Here is a 19,650-nt window from a genome sequence, read left to right as displayed (position 1 = left end):
TGGCAGCTCACAAAAGCCCCTTAGTGATCACTCCTCTGCTTCTTGTTCCACAAAACACTTGAATTGCTCACATAGAAATGTATTTTTTATGGAATATGTTCTTTATCCTATTTCGAGTCTGATACTTTTGTATGCATAAAATTCGATGGGAGATGCATCACTGGCTGTGCAAAATGGAGCCTTTATTTCAGGTTTCTCTCAATAGATATTCCATGCAATCATGGCCTATGCAGATGCACCAGTGTAGCTACACATAGGGACAGACTGTCAGAGGCAGACAGCTGTTACCTACTAGTGACACTAATTCAGGAGTCAGAAGCCATGGCAAGAGCTTATAGAGGAGTATGTCATCTCAATTAACAGAATAGCAAAGAAATACACAGAGAAAACAGTTACAGCTACTCCTGCACAAGCTGGATATGGTATGCTTGTTTGCATCTTAACCTGCAGAAAACTAAGAATCTTGCATCTTAAATCCTTCCTTATACTATGAAGGCAGGAAAGGGATGCTCCACTGAATGTGTTGCTCCCATGATTTACCTTGCAAGACAGAAAATTCCCTGTCTTGCAAAAGAAATCTGAAGGTTCATCGTATCATAGAGAGGTCTGGGTTGGAAGGGACCTTAAAGATCATTTAGCTCCAATCTCCCTGCTATGGGCAGCGATGCCACCCATGAGATAAGGCTGCTCAGGGCCACATCCAGCCTGGTCCTGAACATTTCCAGGGATGGAGCATCCCAGTATGACTAACGTTTATTGACAATGTTATACTTCCTAAGTATCAATTTTATTTTTTTCTGAAAAGAAAGAACAGTAAAGGATATCTCTGTGGTTTTCCCCCTCCTATTGCTGACCTGAACACTACATTCACCCAAGAAACAGAGGAAACTGATGCAGTTCTATGACAACCTGAATCATGTTGTTCTCAATTATCAAAAACTGGATCACAAACAATAGTGCTGCTCACCCTCAATGCTTCACTGAAGCGCTTGAAGTTAGTCAGGGGCACCTGGGACCAGAAGCAATAACCCCTGCCACATCTGGAATGTTTGAGGTCTATTCAAAGAGACTTTGGCATATAACTCTCCCTCCAGGGAGAGTTTACTTTGCCAAACAGGTAAGGACAGCAAATTGGGCCCCACTATAAAATACCTGATAGCAGCAGAATCTGTGTTAATGGGACTTGGCAGAACATACCCAATTTTATGAAGTTCCACACTGAAAACAACAAAAGCTACCATTACATACTAAAGCTAATTTTAATTTTCTTCCTCTCCAGAGCTAAGTGGTATCTTTCTGCTAAAAAGATCCTTCACATAAATAAAGCAAGAAAGTCAGCAGACCTTCACAAATTAGAGCCCTACTCTTTCTGTGACTTTCCATTCACTAACTGGATTCATACTGCTTTAAAAGTGTCAAAGGTCCTTTCACAAAATGAAGCAGAAGTCTCATTGAGATCTTGCTTTGGCCGAAAAATTGCAGTACTACAAAGAAAGATATCACAGTTCCTAACTCTTTTTAATCCATTCCAGGAGGCCCGTATCTGAGGTAGAAGCACAGCTGCTTTTTTGCTGTGTCACTCTGACAGAAATACAATTGATTTCTTTAGAAATAAAAACAAAAACCCCCATCCAAAACTAGGAGACCATCCAGTCACCCTAAGTCAGAGATGAAAACCACATCAAATAGGCCTGAAATATTTTTTGATAAGCACTCAGTCTGAGCCCTGAAATCTTTAAAAAGTTTTCAACAAAAAGTTATTTAGCCATCACTTATAGAACAATCTAAAAATATACTTTTCTGGAGCAGCAACATAATTTATAAACTATAAACCTAACCCTAACCCTAAACCTAAAAAAATGACATTGTAAATAACCTCAAATTTTCAAGCAGCAGTGAGACTGCAGTGTCTGTTCTGTGATGATTGAATTTAGCAGAAAACAGACATTTCACAAAAATGCAGAATTTCTTACTCAATCCAAAGTGAAGAGCAGGCTGCCCACAATCCATTTACCTGTTAAACCAGTCATCTGTATAGCGGGGATAGGGGTAGGGATCATTGCTGCTGAAGTCATAGCTGGCTTTGGCATTCTACAAAACACAAGGAACACAGAAAATCAGTGGAAGAACAGACATGAAGTGAAACACAAATTGAATGAAAAGCTGAGAATCAATAGCAAACTTCATTCTGGGAGATGTATCTGGACAGAAACCAGTCCCTACAGTGCTGTGGCATTTCCCATTTTCCACACCAGCAAGCCTAGGGAACAATGCTTTCTGGCATGCAAAGCCTCCTGTAGACAAGCATGGTCAATTGTGAGATGGTGTGAGAGATCAGGTTACTACTGGGCATCAACATCAACACTTACATGAGTATTCAGGTATTAAATTACTTGCTGTGGCAGTAATTTAATTTTCCAAATGGTGGTGGAAGTGACAAGACACCTGGGTCTTCCAGAAAAGAAGTATTCTTGAAAACCTCCTTTGTGACACTACAACAGTAAGATTTCTAAAAGCATTTCAATGCCTAAGAATGTACATTTCTCAAAATTCAACTGTGAAAACTGCATTAATGGCCAGTGCATATACCCGAAAATCTCTGCGTATTTTCTCATTCCTTTGTCTGAACAGCTTCACAAATGTGGCTTTCAGGCACTTCTCAAAATGTCATCCCATGTCTCTGCTTTCTATATAAATCTAATTTATTCCTGACTTGTCCTATCAGCAGTTAAGGACACTCAGCAACTTTTCCATATGAAGCAAATAGAAAGTTTCAGAAAGTCAAGTGCCATCTCCTTTTTTCTCTCTTAATGAAAAAATAAAGGGTGTCTGAAAATTAGGCTTTTAAAAATAGTTAGCAGTTTCCTCTCAAGTGTATGTTCATTGAGTTTATGTTTTAATAATCATCATACTCAAGAAACTGAATTATGTTAATTCTCAATTAATGTGTACTTGTATTCCATTTAAGATTTGGCTGAGCATGCTATTGAAGATAATTTGAGATTTTTGCATGAATAGCTTTGCTCCTAAAAACATTTTCTTTCATCTGAATTTCAGTTCCTGATATACAGGAATAGACAGCCCATTGGTAGCACCCAAGTTTTGAATTCAAACCCTTAAACTCCCAAAAACTTGTTCCAGGATGAAATGAGGATAACATTGCCTCTGATACTTAGAGGGCAAAACTAAGTGTCTTTCAAGTTATTGTACAGTGGGATTTTTTGGGTGGTCACTTCAAAGCTTGGTTGCTTATATACAGCGCAGACAGTAAATATTTTGCAGCATTTTAATGGAGCAGAGATTTTCAGAGTGGCTCTCAAATGACTTAATGCTGTCTTCCAGCTCAGAGATTAATTTCTTCTTGAGATTCTTACAGATCTCTCCATATCTCTACGCTAAGGCCCTGATTTTTGGCCCAAAGATACCTTCCAGTCATGTCAGCTATAGCTACAAATTCTCAGTGCTTCTAAGTCTTTGTGCCCAAGTGTCTGGGTAATTTGCTTATTTTAATTACCCCAACTGCTTATACAGCACTTTCAATGGCAGAGGTTTGCACGAGCTAAGAGTAAACAGAACATCACTTTTCAGCCAGGGAAAAAAGGGGAATTTGACATTTGTCTATAATTCATGACTAGTACTGAGAAGATGGACAAGCAGTTATTTTTTACTACTTCTCATAATTTAAGAAATTTACATTACTGAGGGGGAGATTTAAAAACATGAGAAAACAAGTACTTTTCCAGAGAACATTTAATGAATTACAAAATTCACTGTCATAGATACCACACAGACATACTGCCAACTTCATATTCACTCAGAACTTCTGCTTCCGCTCTAAAAATATTGTACAAATGAAGGTCTACACTCAGTCATGTGTCAACTGTGTTTTATTCTCCCATTTAGTAGAAATGCAGTCCCACTTACATACCCTAAGCTCAAAGGGGGTCTGGTAAGGCTGACTTTTCAGGACATCATCAAATATGCAAGCACCTTCTAGCAACCACTCTTGACTCTAGAATTCCCCTGTGCATAAATTAAGGCTGAAAAGCCCTTCTAGCTGTGCTGGTGTACCACTCATGTTCACAGCAGTGACAGACAAAGGGATTCCAGCCTGAATGATTCAGATACCCTACAGCGAACTGCAGCCCTACTGCAGACCCCAGGTAAGGCAGCTTATGGAAAGATACCTTTAGGCAGGCTATCAACCAAGTTATTTAGCCAGATCATTGAGCTCTCATTTGCTTCATTTTGGATCACAGCACTCATAGGAAAAAGATAACTAATGGAGGGGGAACCATCAACAAAGGGCAAAATTAAGAAGTCTTGGAAAGAAAACAACTGCTAACTGAGCAATTTATCTTCATTAGGGTCTTTGAGGAAAGACAGTGAGTTTCAGCATTGTAAAGGAGTATTTCACACACTATGGAAGCAGTGAAATGGATAATGAAACAGCAGAGAGAAGTACAAATGGACTGCTTCAAGTTCCTAATTTAAAGATTAAATCCACAAATACCTAAGCCTCAGCTTTTGTTACTTATTTTTAAGCAAAACTAAGAAATTAAACAATTTTAGAATTGTACCACAAAGGGAACTGCTTGAGTGGACAGATTAAATATTTCATTTTGTGTTTTGCGAAGTGAATATTAAAATCTGTGTTTTGCCCTTGTCCTCCATAGGCTGGAGTCCCCAGTGGGCAAGAGGGGAGTTTATTGCTAACATGGAGAATTAATTAGCATAGGAATCTGTGAGGTTGCAATCAAAACCAGTGCAGATGAGGATCCACAACAGCATGCTGAAATGGGAACACTTTGGTTTTCCACTCTGGTGATTCAGTGCCCTGTTTTCTTGCCAAACTAGTCTACTGGTAGTTCCTTCTCTTAGACTTGAAGTGTTTACCACTTGATTTTCAATATCTAAGGCAGTTGCCTGGTTTCCAGCCTTGGGGAGAACTTGAGCCTCCAACCTCAAGCACTGGTCTGGCCTTAGACCAGTCAATGGCACTGGGTATTACAATGAGGTGAATCTAATCCCTCATGTTCAATCAAAATCAATTCATTGCTGCAGAGTGATTTGATGTTTATCAGTCACTATCTATACACAACTACATATAAATATTATCTATTATATAACAAAAATGCTATTACAGAGAGGAATGGTATTGCTCTTGAAGGAATATCTCTATTTTTGCTTTCTAGCCTCTACACCAAACAAAATACTAACAGAAGAGTATCAGGTCTAAGGATGAGACCCTTTCAATAATTTATTAAGTAATGGCTTGTATACCATGACAGATTACTTTTGCCTCTGTATAAAATTCTGCTTTCCTTAAAAATAACCTTAGACTAAAATTTCACAAAGAATTGTCTTGTACCTTTTCAAACACATACAGTAAAATCATCTGTGCAAAAAATTCATAATGCAAAATATGACACTAACAATAAATCAGTCGTCCCATGAGTTGTTCAGCACTGTAATAAAATTATGTACCTTGAATAATGCAGTAAGCCCATAAATTTTTGTCTTACTTCAAAAGCTTCTGCAGCGTAATTCACATACACTTTCCTTTTTCTCTGTAAGTCAAGAAATATGCCTATGCTCACATGCTAGTGCAGGAGACAAAGGCACATCCCACTGGTCACAGGCTGATTCTATTATAGACATTAAAGTCCTGTACTAGATCTGAGGCAGCAAGATACCTTTTTTTTTGTTTGATTTCTTTACTGATCCAAAGAGAAAGCAAAGCCATGAAGTACAATTACAACATAAAACATCTCAGGGAAACTGTACTAAAATAAGTCTGAAGATCATGTGGTGGCAAAATGAAATTCAGTTTTGTACACACAGGCTTAAATAAATGGAATATGCTCACCAAAAGGTGAAAGAGGAGACAACATATTTAACCTAGGAGAGATGCTGCAAGGCTAAAAGATCATTAACAAAAAACCAGAGACACTGCTGCTAAGTCAGCCATTGTACAATAAGCCCTCTCCTCTCTGCCATGGGAAGCACACTTTTATTTTGGTTTGGTTTGTGGGGATTTTAAAATGGAAATGAAAAAAGCTCTGTAACTTTTTAAATGCCTCTGCCTCTTATGAACTAATGTACATGTCCTGTATTTCTATCCAGCAAATTCAGTGCTGTTTTGAAGACCATGTAAACACCAAGAATATATCCACAAAGTAATGGGTTTTGTTCAAAGATATTAATCTTAAAGAGCAAATTCACAACTGGTGACATTTGCCATGTCTCCCCAGAAACTGCAGCCTTTTACCCACTTCTTATAGGTACATCACGAAAGTAAAAATACTGAGCCAGACAACACAAGCCAGATATTGAATAAGACAGCAACACACTTCTCTGCTGTTCTTTTCAAAACAGCCACAGAATAATAAATCAGAACATCATTTGAAATTGATGGGAGTTGTGTCTTGGGTCCAGAACAGTATCTGAGGTGCCTGTAAGCGCTCCTGGTATTCCAGTTCCAGTTATTCAGTACAGGCTCTACCTGGCCATAACATGAGCAAGTAAAGAGCTCACCACAACAGTGATTTCATTTTGTAGTTATTTCTGAAAAAACCTTCAATTTCCTCAACAATCACCAAGCATCTGGGTTAGGCCAAAGGAAAAACTAGGGCAATTATAGTCAAAAGAAGAGAAACTGACTGCAAACAAGCTTCTACTGCTTCATTTACAACAGTTAAAATTGTTGAGCTTATAAGATGTAAGAATTCTAATAATACAGCTTCAGAGTTTATAGGAAGACAAGCTGGCTGTCCCCCACTTCTTATTTAACAACATACTTTGCAAAGCTGAAAGTTTTTCAGTTCTTAGGTTTAAAAGCAAACAAACAAAAAGGCAGTTGAAAAAAACCATGGAGTCTCACTTTAACATTTGCATTTATCTTCATTAAGGTAGCATTATTTTTAAAGTTACAGTTATGAAGACAAATAGCTTTGCTGAGGTCATATCACATTGTATTCTTTTTCTATATTAAACAGATTTCTTTGTCAAGTAACTGATCCTCTCCACATAGCACTAAAATGTCACACAATCACTTATTTTACTTTTACCAAAATAATGGCCTTCCTATTTCCCCTGCCGACAAAATGAGAAAACCAGCATTAGTTCCACTACTGGCTAATGCTACCCAGAATGTGAGCATTTTTAAAAAAAGGAGTGGAGTAAACATACTTTTTATTTCACACAGGGTAAAGCAAACAGGCAGTACAGCAGTGCTACAGATCTACCACCCAGGAAGATCTAAGCACAGCTACTTCCCAGCTCTGAAGAACTGGAAACAAATCAGAAATTAATTCTTAGGTACCAAGATTGTCAGGTGTTTTCCCAATCAACAAAATGAAAGTCCAAATGTATCCAGCTAATTGCCATCTAACCCTGTGGCTGTTTGCTAATGCTTAGCTCAGACATGTATAGTCAAACAGGACCAAAAAAATGGGAATCACAAAGACTCAGAGAAAATGTTACGTTGGGCATTTTTTAAGAGGTAGAGAATTTTTGCAATCAATTTTTAAAAATAAAACCAGCTTATTGAAATACCCTCCATTACTTTCCCCTGCATCTTTACCTGACATAAGGGGAAAAAAAGAAATTGAGGGAGACATGAGACTTTACTAAAAAGAAGCAGCCAAATTAATTTCTGTTTATAATAAAACACTGCTTCATTATTCACCTCTTGGCATTCTTAGCCTGCTCCACAATTTTCAGGTTGATGGGGAAAAAACCTGAAGCACATCACCAGCTGTTAATTGCTCAGAGCCAGAGCTCTGAAGGTAAAAGCAAGTTAACCTACAGAACTGAAACCTATTTCTGCTCAGCCAAACATTACTTAATTTTCAGAGGGGGTGCACAAAAACCTTTAAGCTGTACCTACAACACACAAAGGAGGTATGTTCATAGGGAGTCATAAGGCCAAGGCAATAAAATTAGTAAAATAAAAATAAATTAGGCAACTAGTTGCATTAAAGATTTTCAGGGCAAGTAGCAAATTTAAAGCCTTGGGTTATAGAGTGAACTCCTTGGTTTCTTTAATTCAGGGGGAAATTAAAAGGGGGGGGGAAGGGCAAATAAGTTGTTAGAGACATGAGTTTTGGATTATTTTATTATAATAGGAAATACAAATTGTGCAGTGACTTCTACAGAAAAATACTCTGAACACACTTTTCATCTAGTTTTAGCATTCCATTTTATTAAAAACCTTGCCCACATTCCTCTTCCAATGGATAGTTTTCCTCTTCAGATACTTTGATTATGCATTAGTTTGACCTACTGAAGCTGAAAAAGTAATAGAGGTATAAAGCTGGCAGCAGAGAAATGAGGTCCAACTCCATTATTCTTAGTTGTGTCCCTGTAAGTAATAGCTGACAAGACCATCGCTACATCGAATATGTGCTTGCTGGGCACTGAGCTGCAGTAAAGGTTGTGTTTGCAATGTTTTGATGGCAGCCAGCACTTAGAACCTCTTGGAAGGATAAGCAGGAAGGGACGGGGAGCTTAACCATCTTGCTCCTGTCCATGAGCCCAACATCTAGCAAAATATGCCATGGATTCTTCTCATCAAACATAGCAAGATCCAGATCACACCCAGCACCAAGGTCTCTTAAGCGGCATGTGAAGGATTAGGGAGATTTTTTTTTCATCACTGTAAGAAAACCTATAGCTCAGCGGCTGCAATACAAACTCAGCAGTCCTTCAAGTCAAGTAATTTAGCATGACACAGTCTGGCAAGAAGTGGTCACTTATGCTGGGAGAGCCAACCTTTCCCTGCTGCAGTGTGTGATCAGCAGGCACTGGCAGCCACATTGCAGAGTCCAAAAAAGCTGACAATTATCAGCAATGCTCACTGCAACATGCAGCATTACTGGACTTGTGGTTGCAATGGCACTCAGAAAACAAATATGGCAGGTTGGTAAAGATGACCACTTATAGAGGCTACCAACCTATTGTTACAGAATGGCCAAACTGGAGCTTTGCAAAGAGGGAAATCAAAACAGCTTAGGTGGTTTGGGGGATGACTTACAACAGAGAGACCTGGTCCGTGTGGGTTATGGAGAGGGGAGGACAGGGAAAGCTAGCCTGGTGATGCAGAGGAACTGAAAGTGAAAGTAGACAGGACAGAAAACTGGTTGGATATTTTCCTTCTCATGAAAGGCTTCTCAGCTGACAAGAGAACTGTTAACAACCAAACAGCTGGTGTTTCACCTAAATTGCATGAATATGTGTCTTAGGGTGACGTTATGATGCTTGTATCCCCATTTGTGTGTTCTGTTTATGCTGGATATTATGTTCTGTGCCTTCAAGACTGGCTCTGGAGAGTGAAATTTTTGTTTTGGTTTCTTATCAGCCTGCTCCCCCATGGCTGGCAGGACACAGAGAGGGGCAGTACATAGTGCCTCTTTTGCTTTTTGCTTTGTTCTTCGCTTTGCTCTTGCTTCTGCTTCGCTCCGGCTTTGCTCTTGCTTTTTGCTTCTGCTCATTAGTTAGTTTAGCTAAGCAGTCTGAATTTTCCCTGGACTGTTTTTCTTTTGCTTTCTTGGAACCACTTGAGCCTGCTCTGGACTGTGACGTGGGAAACACCAAGAGTTTGCACCTTGTGGCCTGCAGCAGCTGCCCCCACCACCGGGTGGACTGATAACAGAGCAACCACCCCCAAGAGAGACTTTCTGAATTTGTCATCTTTTTCAGACTAATGAAAAAGTTTTGTCATCTGATATTGTTCATTTTGTGTGTTGGGGGGTGCTGTGCCTGTTAAATAAACAGGTTCTTTCCACTTCTCTCCAAGGAATCTTTCCTGAATAGGTTGGGGGGGAGGTGCCGTGTGGGTGGGCTTTCTGGAGGGGCCCCCTTTTGGAGGTTTCCTCCCAAATTTGCCCTAAACCAGGACAATATGGAAGATGAATGAAGACATAAAAATGACATTGTAGATGAAGCAAAAGGAGGTGAAAATTTCAAAGAAGAGACTCAAAAAACATAATGCAAATCATTAGCTGCATTTCTTTTGTCACAAAAAGCAAACACAGGTTGATGTACAATCCTTAGAGTTAAAAGGTCTTGAAGACCTATTGTGTGTTATTTCGGTTTTAAGCTGACCTCATTAGTACCCCAGGGAAGAATTATAATGTGACTTAACACCTGTCAAGACATACTGGGCTCTCAGGAATTTTAATGCACCAATTTACATTTTCTGGCAATAAATTTTGCATTGCTCATTCCATGTGGAACCACCTAAATCCAATACAGAGAGAAAAGGTGGAATCTTCAGAATGGGCTCATGTAAATTCACACATACTAAGTTTTTCAAGTATTTAAGATTCTAGATAGTACATGATCATTCCAGGTTCTTCTGTTAAAGATTAGTATATTTGATCATAGCTAATGTATTCACAGCAATTTGCTGGATGTTAAAATTTAAGAAGTGTCCTAGATATCATTAGATGACTGAGACAAAGATCCTCAACTACATCTGTCAGACACAGTATCATGGTTGACTAATCCTGCAAATGAGTTAAGTGCCACTGAATTAAAGTGATTTCGTTTCACATACGAAGGAATTCTAAAAATCATCTGCTAGCATTGAAATGATGAAGTCCTTGAACACAGCACAGTCTTCATCCTCATCTTTGTACATATTCAAAGATTCACCTCATTTAAAAAAAATCAGAAAACGATTTGTCTGAAAAACATTTCCAAACATTCCCAATCTGCATCAATGTTTACAAGTAAGGACAGCACAGGGAACGTGTGACTGAGGTATCCTCTACAATACACATTTAAGTTTCACCAAAAAACCAGCTATACAGTACTGGAAGTAGCCAAAGTTTCATCAAATACAAGCTCCCATTCCACAGGAAAACATGCTATCCCAGGCAGTTATGTTTCCACAGCCCTTGGTGTCTTTATTTGCTCTGCTGAAGTCTATGCCTCTCACTGCTATGCTTAAAAAATAAAGGCAATGTACAGTAGAACAAACTGCAATTTACATGATCTGTCAAATTGCTGATTTTAACACAAAAACTACCATTGACTTCAATATGGCCAGCATTTTATAAGACACTGTGCACTGCTATTCTGTTCTCTGGTAAGAGATGTTCATTAAGCATATTGCTTTCTGGAAAGAAACAGAAATTGTGAACGTTATACTTAAATCAAAGCAATCTGAAATAAGGCAGGGGTTTAAAAATATCTTAACTACCTACATAGCTGCCAAGAAATAAAATATTAACATGAAGAACATAAATGTAAATAAATAAAATCAAACAATGCAAAGCAAATAACCGTGCCAAGATGAAGTGCCTGTAGCCATGATATTTTCTGAAAAATCCTTTCCTTAGGATTTTTTCTCCTGAGAAGCTGGGAGGCCTCAGGAACAAAATGTAAACAATGATTATCTGCTGCTGTGGAATGCAACAGGTGGATCTGTGATTGGTCTCATGTGGCTGTTTCTAATTAATGGCCAATCACAGTCCACCTGTCCAGATTTTCTCGGTCAGTCACAAGCCTTTGTTATAATTCTTCTTTTTCTACTCTTAGCTAGCCTTGTGATGAAATATTTTCTTCTATTCTTTTAGTATAGTTTTAATATAATATATATCATAAAATAATAAATCAAGCCTTCTGAAACACGGAGTCAACATTCCCATCTCTTCCCTCATCCTAAGACCGCCACGAACACTACCACAAGTGCCAGGATGGAAAAGACTGAATTCATTTCAAATTAACCGAATTAATTTTACAGGTACAGTGAAGGAGAGGTGTTTAAAGTATTGGTGAATATCTGTACCTTTATTTACTGTATCTAGGCCATTTTCATTTCAAAAAAAGGGCACTACTTGTAAATTCCAGGTCTCCTGCACTCTTTTACTTTGCAAGACTGGCTTATCCAGATGGTATTGGGGAAGATGAAACAGGAAAGCATCATAAATATGATTGCCTGGCAAAAGATTTTGAGAATATAGAAACTATAAGTGAGACTGAAATGAAAGCAAGCTTTGAGATACCTTAGTTACGGAACAACTGGAAACAATGGTGTGGCTGGCCGAAAGTAATCCCCTTTTGATGAAACAATACCCTCTGCCTGCAGACAGGTCCAAGGGTCAGAGCAGACCCTAGTAGCTTAGCAGAAGGGGTCCAAAGAGTAGTTTTTAGGGTTTAAAATGAAACACAGTATGATAATGTAGTGATTCTTATAGGCGGTATGTAAATGCTATAGGATTTGTATATTGTACTAGATTGGTTAGTGAGAATTAGAATATTCAACACAGAAGAAGATTTATTGTATTGTAATGGGAACCTCTCTCTCTTACGCTTTTGCTTTCTTGCCCTTTTACGCTCTTACCCCCTCATGCCCTCTACCCCTCTCTTCTCTCAGCCCTGTTCCGAGCAGCGGCTGGCAGCTCCCAGAAGGCCCTTTGCAATAAACCACAAGTTCCATGACCTGGCTTCAGAGATCTCTCCTCTCCATCCTTCCCAACCGTCCTAACCCCCGATGCTCCTACAAGAGGACTTGGCCAAAGCTCTCCTTTTAAAAGTTGAAAGTCCAGTAATTAAAAGTGGGGTTGTGACTTTCCTTGTCAAAATCACCACTGGGCCCAAAAAACTCTCCCTAAACCCCATCAAATTTTGATGAAGCTTTGTGAGGGAACAGTGCTCCACATGTACCATCTAATTCAGACTTCCCTGGTGATACCTTGGTAACCAAAAATAACTACAGCATGAATTTTAATCAAGTTGCATCTAAATGTTGGTGGATATTCAGGGATTTCCACACCGGTTAGGGTCTTAAAAAATATCAGCAGCTAAATAGCTATTCTTTGAGAAACAGAAAATAAAGGCTTTCAAATGGAAAAATCTTTAAAAATTGTTTGGGCCATTTTCAATGCAAAATGTACTACTTCCATTTTGGGGAAAGGAAACCCCTTTTTTTCAATTTGTTGAACTTGACTTTAAAATTACGTGGTGTTCACTGCCTCCAGGGACCATGTGACTGACCCTCTTCTCCCAAGTGCACCAAGCACCAGAGTGGGATTTGATTGCTGCTCTTTTAATTCAGCACATTCTGTCAAATATTTAAAATTAGGTTGAACTGATTCAAAATAAAAATATTTCACTTTCAGTTTGCCATGGACACTTTAATTTTATAAAAAGGCTTACTTGGAGAAACCCTAGAGAGAGACACAAGCCAATTCCAAAAACATCAGCTAGAACTGATGCAGAAATGTCATCTGCTCTTTCATCCTTGTGCATTTCTCATTTCAACAATCTTCATTTACTTTCCCTAGATGATGCTTTAAGTGAAAATTAATACTAGTGCTTTATGATTAAAGTGATTAGCCACCTTATACTTTCTCAGTGTGCAACTGATTAAGTGCATTGGTTATAGAGCAAAATAAACGCTGCAGACAATGAGCGCTTGTTAGCTTGCACAGTATGTATCTTTGGCACCATCTCACATTGCTTGCACACCAGGCATGTATTTAACTTGAAAATTATCCCTTTCAGGTGGTTCTAATATAGAATAAAGCAGGAAACTTTTTGCAGCATACATTGATCAGAAAATAATAATGGTCAAATGCAACTACAATACGTGAGTACTTTTTGATTCCAAAGAACAGTGTTTTAAGGCTATTTTATAGCCAGCATAAATCAGTGCATCCCCCTGGAGAGACCAACATCAGTGGCATGGTGCCGACATCAGCTGCATGGATGGTACTAATCACAAAGCCCCAGGTCTTGTCAAGCATTCAGGGTCCAGATCTCTAAAAATGGGCTTCAGCAAAGCCATTCACATAACAACTTTCAGTGGAAGAAATCCAGCTTTCAGCTGCAAACACAGCTCTGTGACACAAATCATCTCCCCTGAGGGCAATCACATCTCCCTCACAAGTCACAGCCTCTTTTGCAGAAAAAGCCTCTTTCTGTGCCCTCTGGCCACATGAAATAATCCAGAGGAGAAACAGCCTTTATGATAAAGCCCCGATCTTGGCCCTATCAACCGAGTGATGCAAGATGGTCCGGGAACTCAGTCCCTCTGGGAGACAGTGTCGGAATACTCAGTGAGCTCGCAGCCACCGCAGGCTACCCTTAGCAGGCTCAGTGATTGTCAGCTCTTTAGTGATTACCAGCTTTCTTCGGATTTCAACTCTTTGCTTGATCGCTAGGGCGTCTTGGCTGAGGCCGAAGCAGATGCGAGAGAGGAGAAGGAGAAGTCCTGGTGGTTCCACAGCGGTGGTTTATTGGGGAGTCTGTGAAGGGTTCCAGCGACAGTTCTTCTTCTGTCAAATGGGCTAAAACAGCCCCTTTTTATACGGTATAGGGGGATCCAAACTTGTCCAATAGTAGAGGTCAGGGAGAAGTGGCCTATGAGGTTACATAGATAAGCTATGGGACAGGAGCTTATTTTGCTGTCTCATTATGACTCAGCAGTTCCTACTGTTAAGTCTCAATCCTCTATGGAGCTCTCACCAACAAAATAGCTCTGCTACAAGCCTTTACATTCTTTCTGCTGTTCCATCTTTTTGATTAAGTGGAAAGCTAGAGATTACTATTACAGAAACTTTTTACCTTTCATTAAATAGGAAGACACTGACATCTCCTTTACACAGGCTTCTCTCCCCCATTGGCAGTGCTCATGTTAAGCAGCAATAAGGTACAGAGCAGAGGAACTGTACAGTCATCTTATTTAGACTTCAATATACAAGCACCAATGACATGTCCCTTTAATAGCAGTTACTGTTGGGAGCAGGCAAGGACTGTTTGTAGAAGCCCATTATGCTTTCCAAGATTTGAAGCATTTTCTGTATGTGACTAATTCAGGACACCCCTCCAGGTACACTGAGAACCTTATATGCCTGGCTGATATGATCAGAGAGGGCATCATGTCTTTTTTAGCCTTTATTATGTTCTGAGGAAAAAAACCAAAACAGATTGCACAGTGCATAGAAAGCAGCCCAGAAGCTGATCCTGTACAGAATAACAGAAAAAAAATAGCTACGTCTGAAAGAGAATTTAATTATTTTCCCGGTAACTTCTATTTTTTTTCAGTGAAACTTTATTGTCATGCATGTCCTGAGTAATCATATCTAAATTCTAAAATAAGCCCCTGAGCTGCCAGACGCCACCTGAGCAGCATAAACAGCACAACAGAAGACTACCAGTTTTGACTGCTAAGGCATCAGTCAGCCTCGCATTTTAACACTTGATCCATCCTTCCATCCTGGCAAAAGAGACGCTTCATTCTGTCTCAGCAATTTCTTGAAGCAGATTGTGGCAGAAATTTCATTACAGCCTTCATCAGAACAGCCTTCATCCATCAGTGTTCTAACTGAATTTTCAGTGCTAGCAGAAGGGTGTATTGTGAATTTATCCCAGGATTTGTTTGATCATTTTTAGGTTTTATGCTAGTGTTTATTTTAGAAAACCTATTAGCAAGACCCCAACTCCAAAGCAACACCAGAAAACCAAAAAGAAACCAACCAACTAAATCTAATTAGTGATGTGCTAAAACAAGTTATTATATTTTTTATAATAAATGCTTTTTTAACATTACAATTAAAAATAGATACTAGCAATTACAGTCAGCACATAGAGTTTTCCCATAAAATACCTTTAATGTATCAGAAGTAAATGTTTATTGAAATGAAGTGTCTAGTGCATGTGCTGCATAGCCCTTTGAAATGCAGCAGGAAATGCAGTCTGTCTCAGAGTCTTTTAAAAATCATGCCACAGGAATCAGATTTCATAAAGCTGCCTGATACCATACACTAGGCCAGTAGGAACCTGACTCTCCCATGTTTACGATTCCTGAGGATTCCCTGGGTTCATATTAAGTGCAGAGACACTGGGAGCTTTTCAATCTCTTCAGAGTGTTTCCAACAAATTTTGCCCTGAGAAGGGACAACATTTTTCTCCCCACCAGTTACATGTGGACTCTACTGGACTCAGGAAAAAAATCAGCTGGGATTTAGGGGTGGGGGGGCAGTGGGTCACCAAGGCAAAGCAGTGTGGATCAATAAATGTTAGTGCAGCTTTGTCAGCTCTACAAAATCCCACAACTATGCTCTAGAGATTTTTACTGGAGATACTAATGGTTTGTACTGGTAAATCATTGTGCTCAGGCTCATGGTTACCAGAACAGTTTGCTGGTTCTTTTTGTGTTGTGCAGGGAGGCCAAATCATACTCAGAAATTCATGGTAATGAAGGAAAAACAGACTTTCTAAAAGTAAGAAGATCCTTTGTGCTGTTGCTATGCTTTGCTGTACATATTGCAGTGCAAAATTTATTGCCTGTATTATTTCCTATTCGTTTTGTGGCTGTAAAGACTATCCAATGGTGTTTTTGTTCCTCTAGCAAACAATGGCAAATGCAGCTCAGAACAGAAGTGGAACATTTCCCTGCTTCACTGCTTATGTGATAAGATAATTATTCCAAAAATATGCTCCCACTGTCAGCAAGGCAAGGGGAGCTGTTACGGTATTGGCTGGAGATAAGTTATCAAAAGTGATGAGAGAAAGACTGCCTTCTGTTTGGAGATGCTGACAAAGCAGGAAGAGAAGATAGGTAAGGCAATCTGCTGTTCACATCTAAATGAGAAGTTATAGATGACGGAAAACTTTGACTAACCCTGAGGTAAATCCAAAAGTCTTCCCTCATTCCTTACAAATGGCCTTTCCTGTCTACAGTTTGAGTGACAGTGACAAGGACCTTAGAAGATAAGGCTGCACCATAAGGACTTGTAGTACAGACAAGAAAAGAGAGGAGGTTTGAGCAAGGCCAGCAATGAACCACTGCTCAGGTTGAGGCTTGTTTGTACATGTCACATCTGTGCAATTCTACAGAATTCAAAATCTTTTCCATTCCTATCTATTACCAAGAATTGCTGCTTGATTCTCATTGTACATTTATCAATACTTGGTAAAAATGTTACCTAGTCACATAGTCACCTCCAGTTTTCCTACAGTGTTTTTCTTGTTCTCTCTCTCTCTCTAGGTTTGTTGAACCAAGCTTTCAGTTTCAGGCAGAGTTCAGACACTGAAACCAGCAATTTTTCACTCCTAGCCCGAGTCTCTTGGTGGGATCCTGATTTTTCTAAGTTCTGCTAATCAGGGACAAACCCACTTATAGGAGGTTATCAGCTCCCCACTACTCTAAGTGGGAAAATGCTGCTACACTGACCTTCACCAGCAGGCAGAGGCCAAGGATAAAATACTGCAATAAAAACCTGGTATCAGAGAGAGCTTAGCTTATGTTTCTGTTTGTGGCACAAGAAATCTCCATTTGCTTAGTTCTTTCTTTAAAATAGTTTGCTATGCCCATCCCCAAAAGCTGCTTTTTTTCCCTTTTATTAGACATATCTCAGATGCAGCCCCTGTAACTTGACATTTCTTTCTCACTCAGATGCTGTATCTTGGAGAAATCAGTCCTGAAAATTGCTGGGTTTATATGTACATTATCATTTGAGAGCAAACCATGGTGTAGATTAGGCCCCAGCTTTTAAATTAGCAGTTCATAATGAAGGGCTCTCTTTGTGGTGAAAAAAATAGTTTCCTGAAGGTTTCCAAGGTTCCCTGCAGGGTTTCCAAGGCTTGGAAGAAAATACAGATCATTCGACAATGAGTGTCTCTGCATTCACAGTGTAGAATGGAAAATTCCAGCTTTGCCATAACTCCCTGATCCCAGAAAAGCAAGTAGATATACTGCAGCAAGCCAGGAGGCGATGGTGGGAGAGCAGTCCACCCACACAATGAGCAGGCACATGTCTTTCCATGTATATAAAGAGCATTAAAACCAGAAATGGATGATTTAAGCAGTAAATCTTAAAAAAACTACAAGGAAAATATGGATGAAAGTGCACTCCAAGTGCTAGGTAGAAGTTCAACATCTTAAGAGAAAGTACAAAGTTTTCTTCCTCAGAAAGATCTTTTTCTTCCCTGACCCTGCATTTCATCTAAGTGCTAAGCTCCATTAAACTATTCAAGCAAAAAAAACCAGAAAGTCAAAATCATAAAAGCCAAATTAAAATGAGGATCCAAGGACAAGGTTTTACACTTGAAAATGCTCAACTGCCAAACCTACTACCTTTGAGAGACTTTCTAATTGCTCCCAATTTTCCAAGCAAGATATACAGACACTGCCAGGGTATGCAGCAGGCTTTAATACAATTGAGAAGCTTTTTATTTGCTAAAAATAAACAACAGTAATTCAGTGAAAGCTGCCCCAAAGTGCAGATATAGTGAAACACCAAGAATGTGATACAGGAGTTTTACAAAGATGTCTATAATTGCTATGTCAGCTTAAGAGACTCATTTCATTGCATTTTTACATCTAAACTGATATTTTCTTCAGTGGAATTTAAGTCCTCATCTTTAGTTCATGCCCAAATTACTACCTACTGGGAAAAAGACCCCCATGGCCTCTGAGAGACAGCAGAGGCTGCCAGAGCAGGAACTCCTGGGACTCAAGGAGGACCGTGCAGCCTTGCAGGAAGAGGCAAAGTACAGGCAAACCAAGCCCTGCACTTGCTCTGCTGTGGCTGGGGAAGGGAGATGATGGCAGGTTTGATCAGCAGTGTCCTCACTTGGACAAAGTCACTCCTGCACAAATCTTTTCAGATCCTTGTTTCAAGTCAGTTTTCTCACAAGTCTTCCATGACTGCCATTAAAGGTATGATGACCCCCATGTCCAGACAGCTTTTCTTTACAATTTTCATCCCAGTAATCTCTTAACACTCAGATTTCTCTCCAGCTCCATTACTTCAGGATTTCCACCATCATGTCTGTGCACTGCCCTTCTCTGTGTCATTTTCCACTAATTTCCACAATATTCACTATTGCCACTCTAAAACCAATATATTTCTGCTAAACCTGACAAATATTTATAATTAAACACAAAATATTTTGGACTATATTTATCATTTAACACAAAATATTTTGGAATTTAAAGAGAAAGCACTGTATTACAGCAGAATCTAGTTTTTGTTTGTGGGCATGATCCTAATTTCACTGTTTACAACAGAACTCTTGTATCAGGTATATTGTGTAGACTTTTTGCTTGTGTATTTGAAACATGATTTTTAGAAACAGAATATCCCCGCATACTTTGTCTACACTTGCTGCTGAAAAGTGAATGTAGAGCATGTGCTTTGCCCACATCACATACTAGAACACACACAGAGCACAATTTCTGAAAAAAAAAAAGCCTGCTTTTAAAGAAATTATTTATTTCTGTCAATTTATGGGAACATCCTACTGAGTTACTTCTCTTGGAAGAGAATTTTGCAGTCAGAGCACAGGGTTTAATTAGCTGGTATTAAAGCCAGTTCACAAGGAGTGAAACTGGCTAATCTGCATTCTGTGGTCAGCTGTTTCCCAAATGCCTTCTCCAAAGTATTCTATATCCACTTATTATCTACCAAATGTGCTTTGCTACTTGCAACACAAATAGATTTTCATCCTCTGTGTGTTACTATGTTCCAAACTGCCCATATGTAAAAATAACTGTCTTCCTCATTTTGGAGCTGTTCTATCCAAGTGGCTGACATTTTTTTCCAAAATTTCCATCTCACCTTGTTCCTCTTTTCACTTAATTGCAATTGCAAACTAAACCACATTTTGCAGCTGAAGCAGCCTGGCCTTCCC

General features: G+C 39.2%; 1 protein-coding gene across 3 annotated transcripts in view; it reads right to left on the bottom strand.

Annotated features, from left to right (window-relative positions):
- PCSK2 (proprotein convertase subtilisin/kexin type 2) overlaps positions 1-19,650 on the bottom strand; it is a 107,801-nt gene that overhangs the window by 29,431 nt on the left and 58,720 nt on the right. For 2 of the 3 annotated variants that reach the window (XM_064709196.1, XM_064709195.1), the window contains one exon: positions 2,015-2,091. The exons of the other annotated variant lie outside the window; for it this stretch is intronic. In XM_064709196.1, coding sequence (XP_064565266.1) covers positions 2,015-2,091 — 77 coding nt within the window. The remainder of the gene's footprint in view (positions 1-2,014; positions 2,092-19,650) is intronic. 3 annotated transcript variants of the gene reach the window in all.

Source organism: Zonotrichia leucophrys, chromosome 3 (assembly GCF_028769735.1).
Source record: "Zonotrichia leucophrys gambelii isolate GWCS_2022_RI chromosome 3, RI_Zleu_2.0, whole genome shotgun sequence".
Taxonomy (NCBI): domain Eukaryota; kingdom Metazoa; phylum Chordata; class Aves; order Passeriformes; family Passerellidae; genus Zonotrichia; species Zonotrichia leucophrys.
The sequence above is the reverse complement of the archived record's forward strand: the minus strand, read 5'-3'. Positions and strand labels throughout refer to the sequence as shown.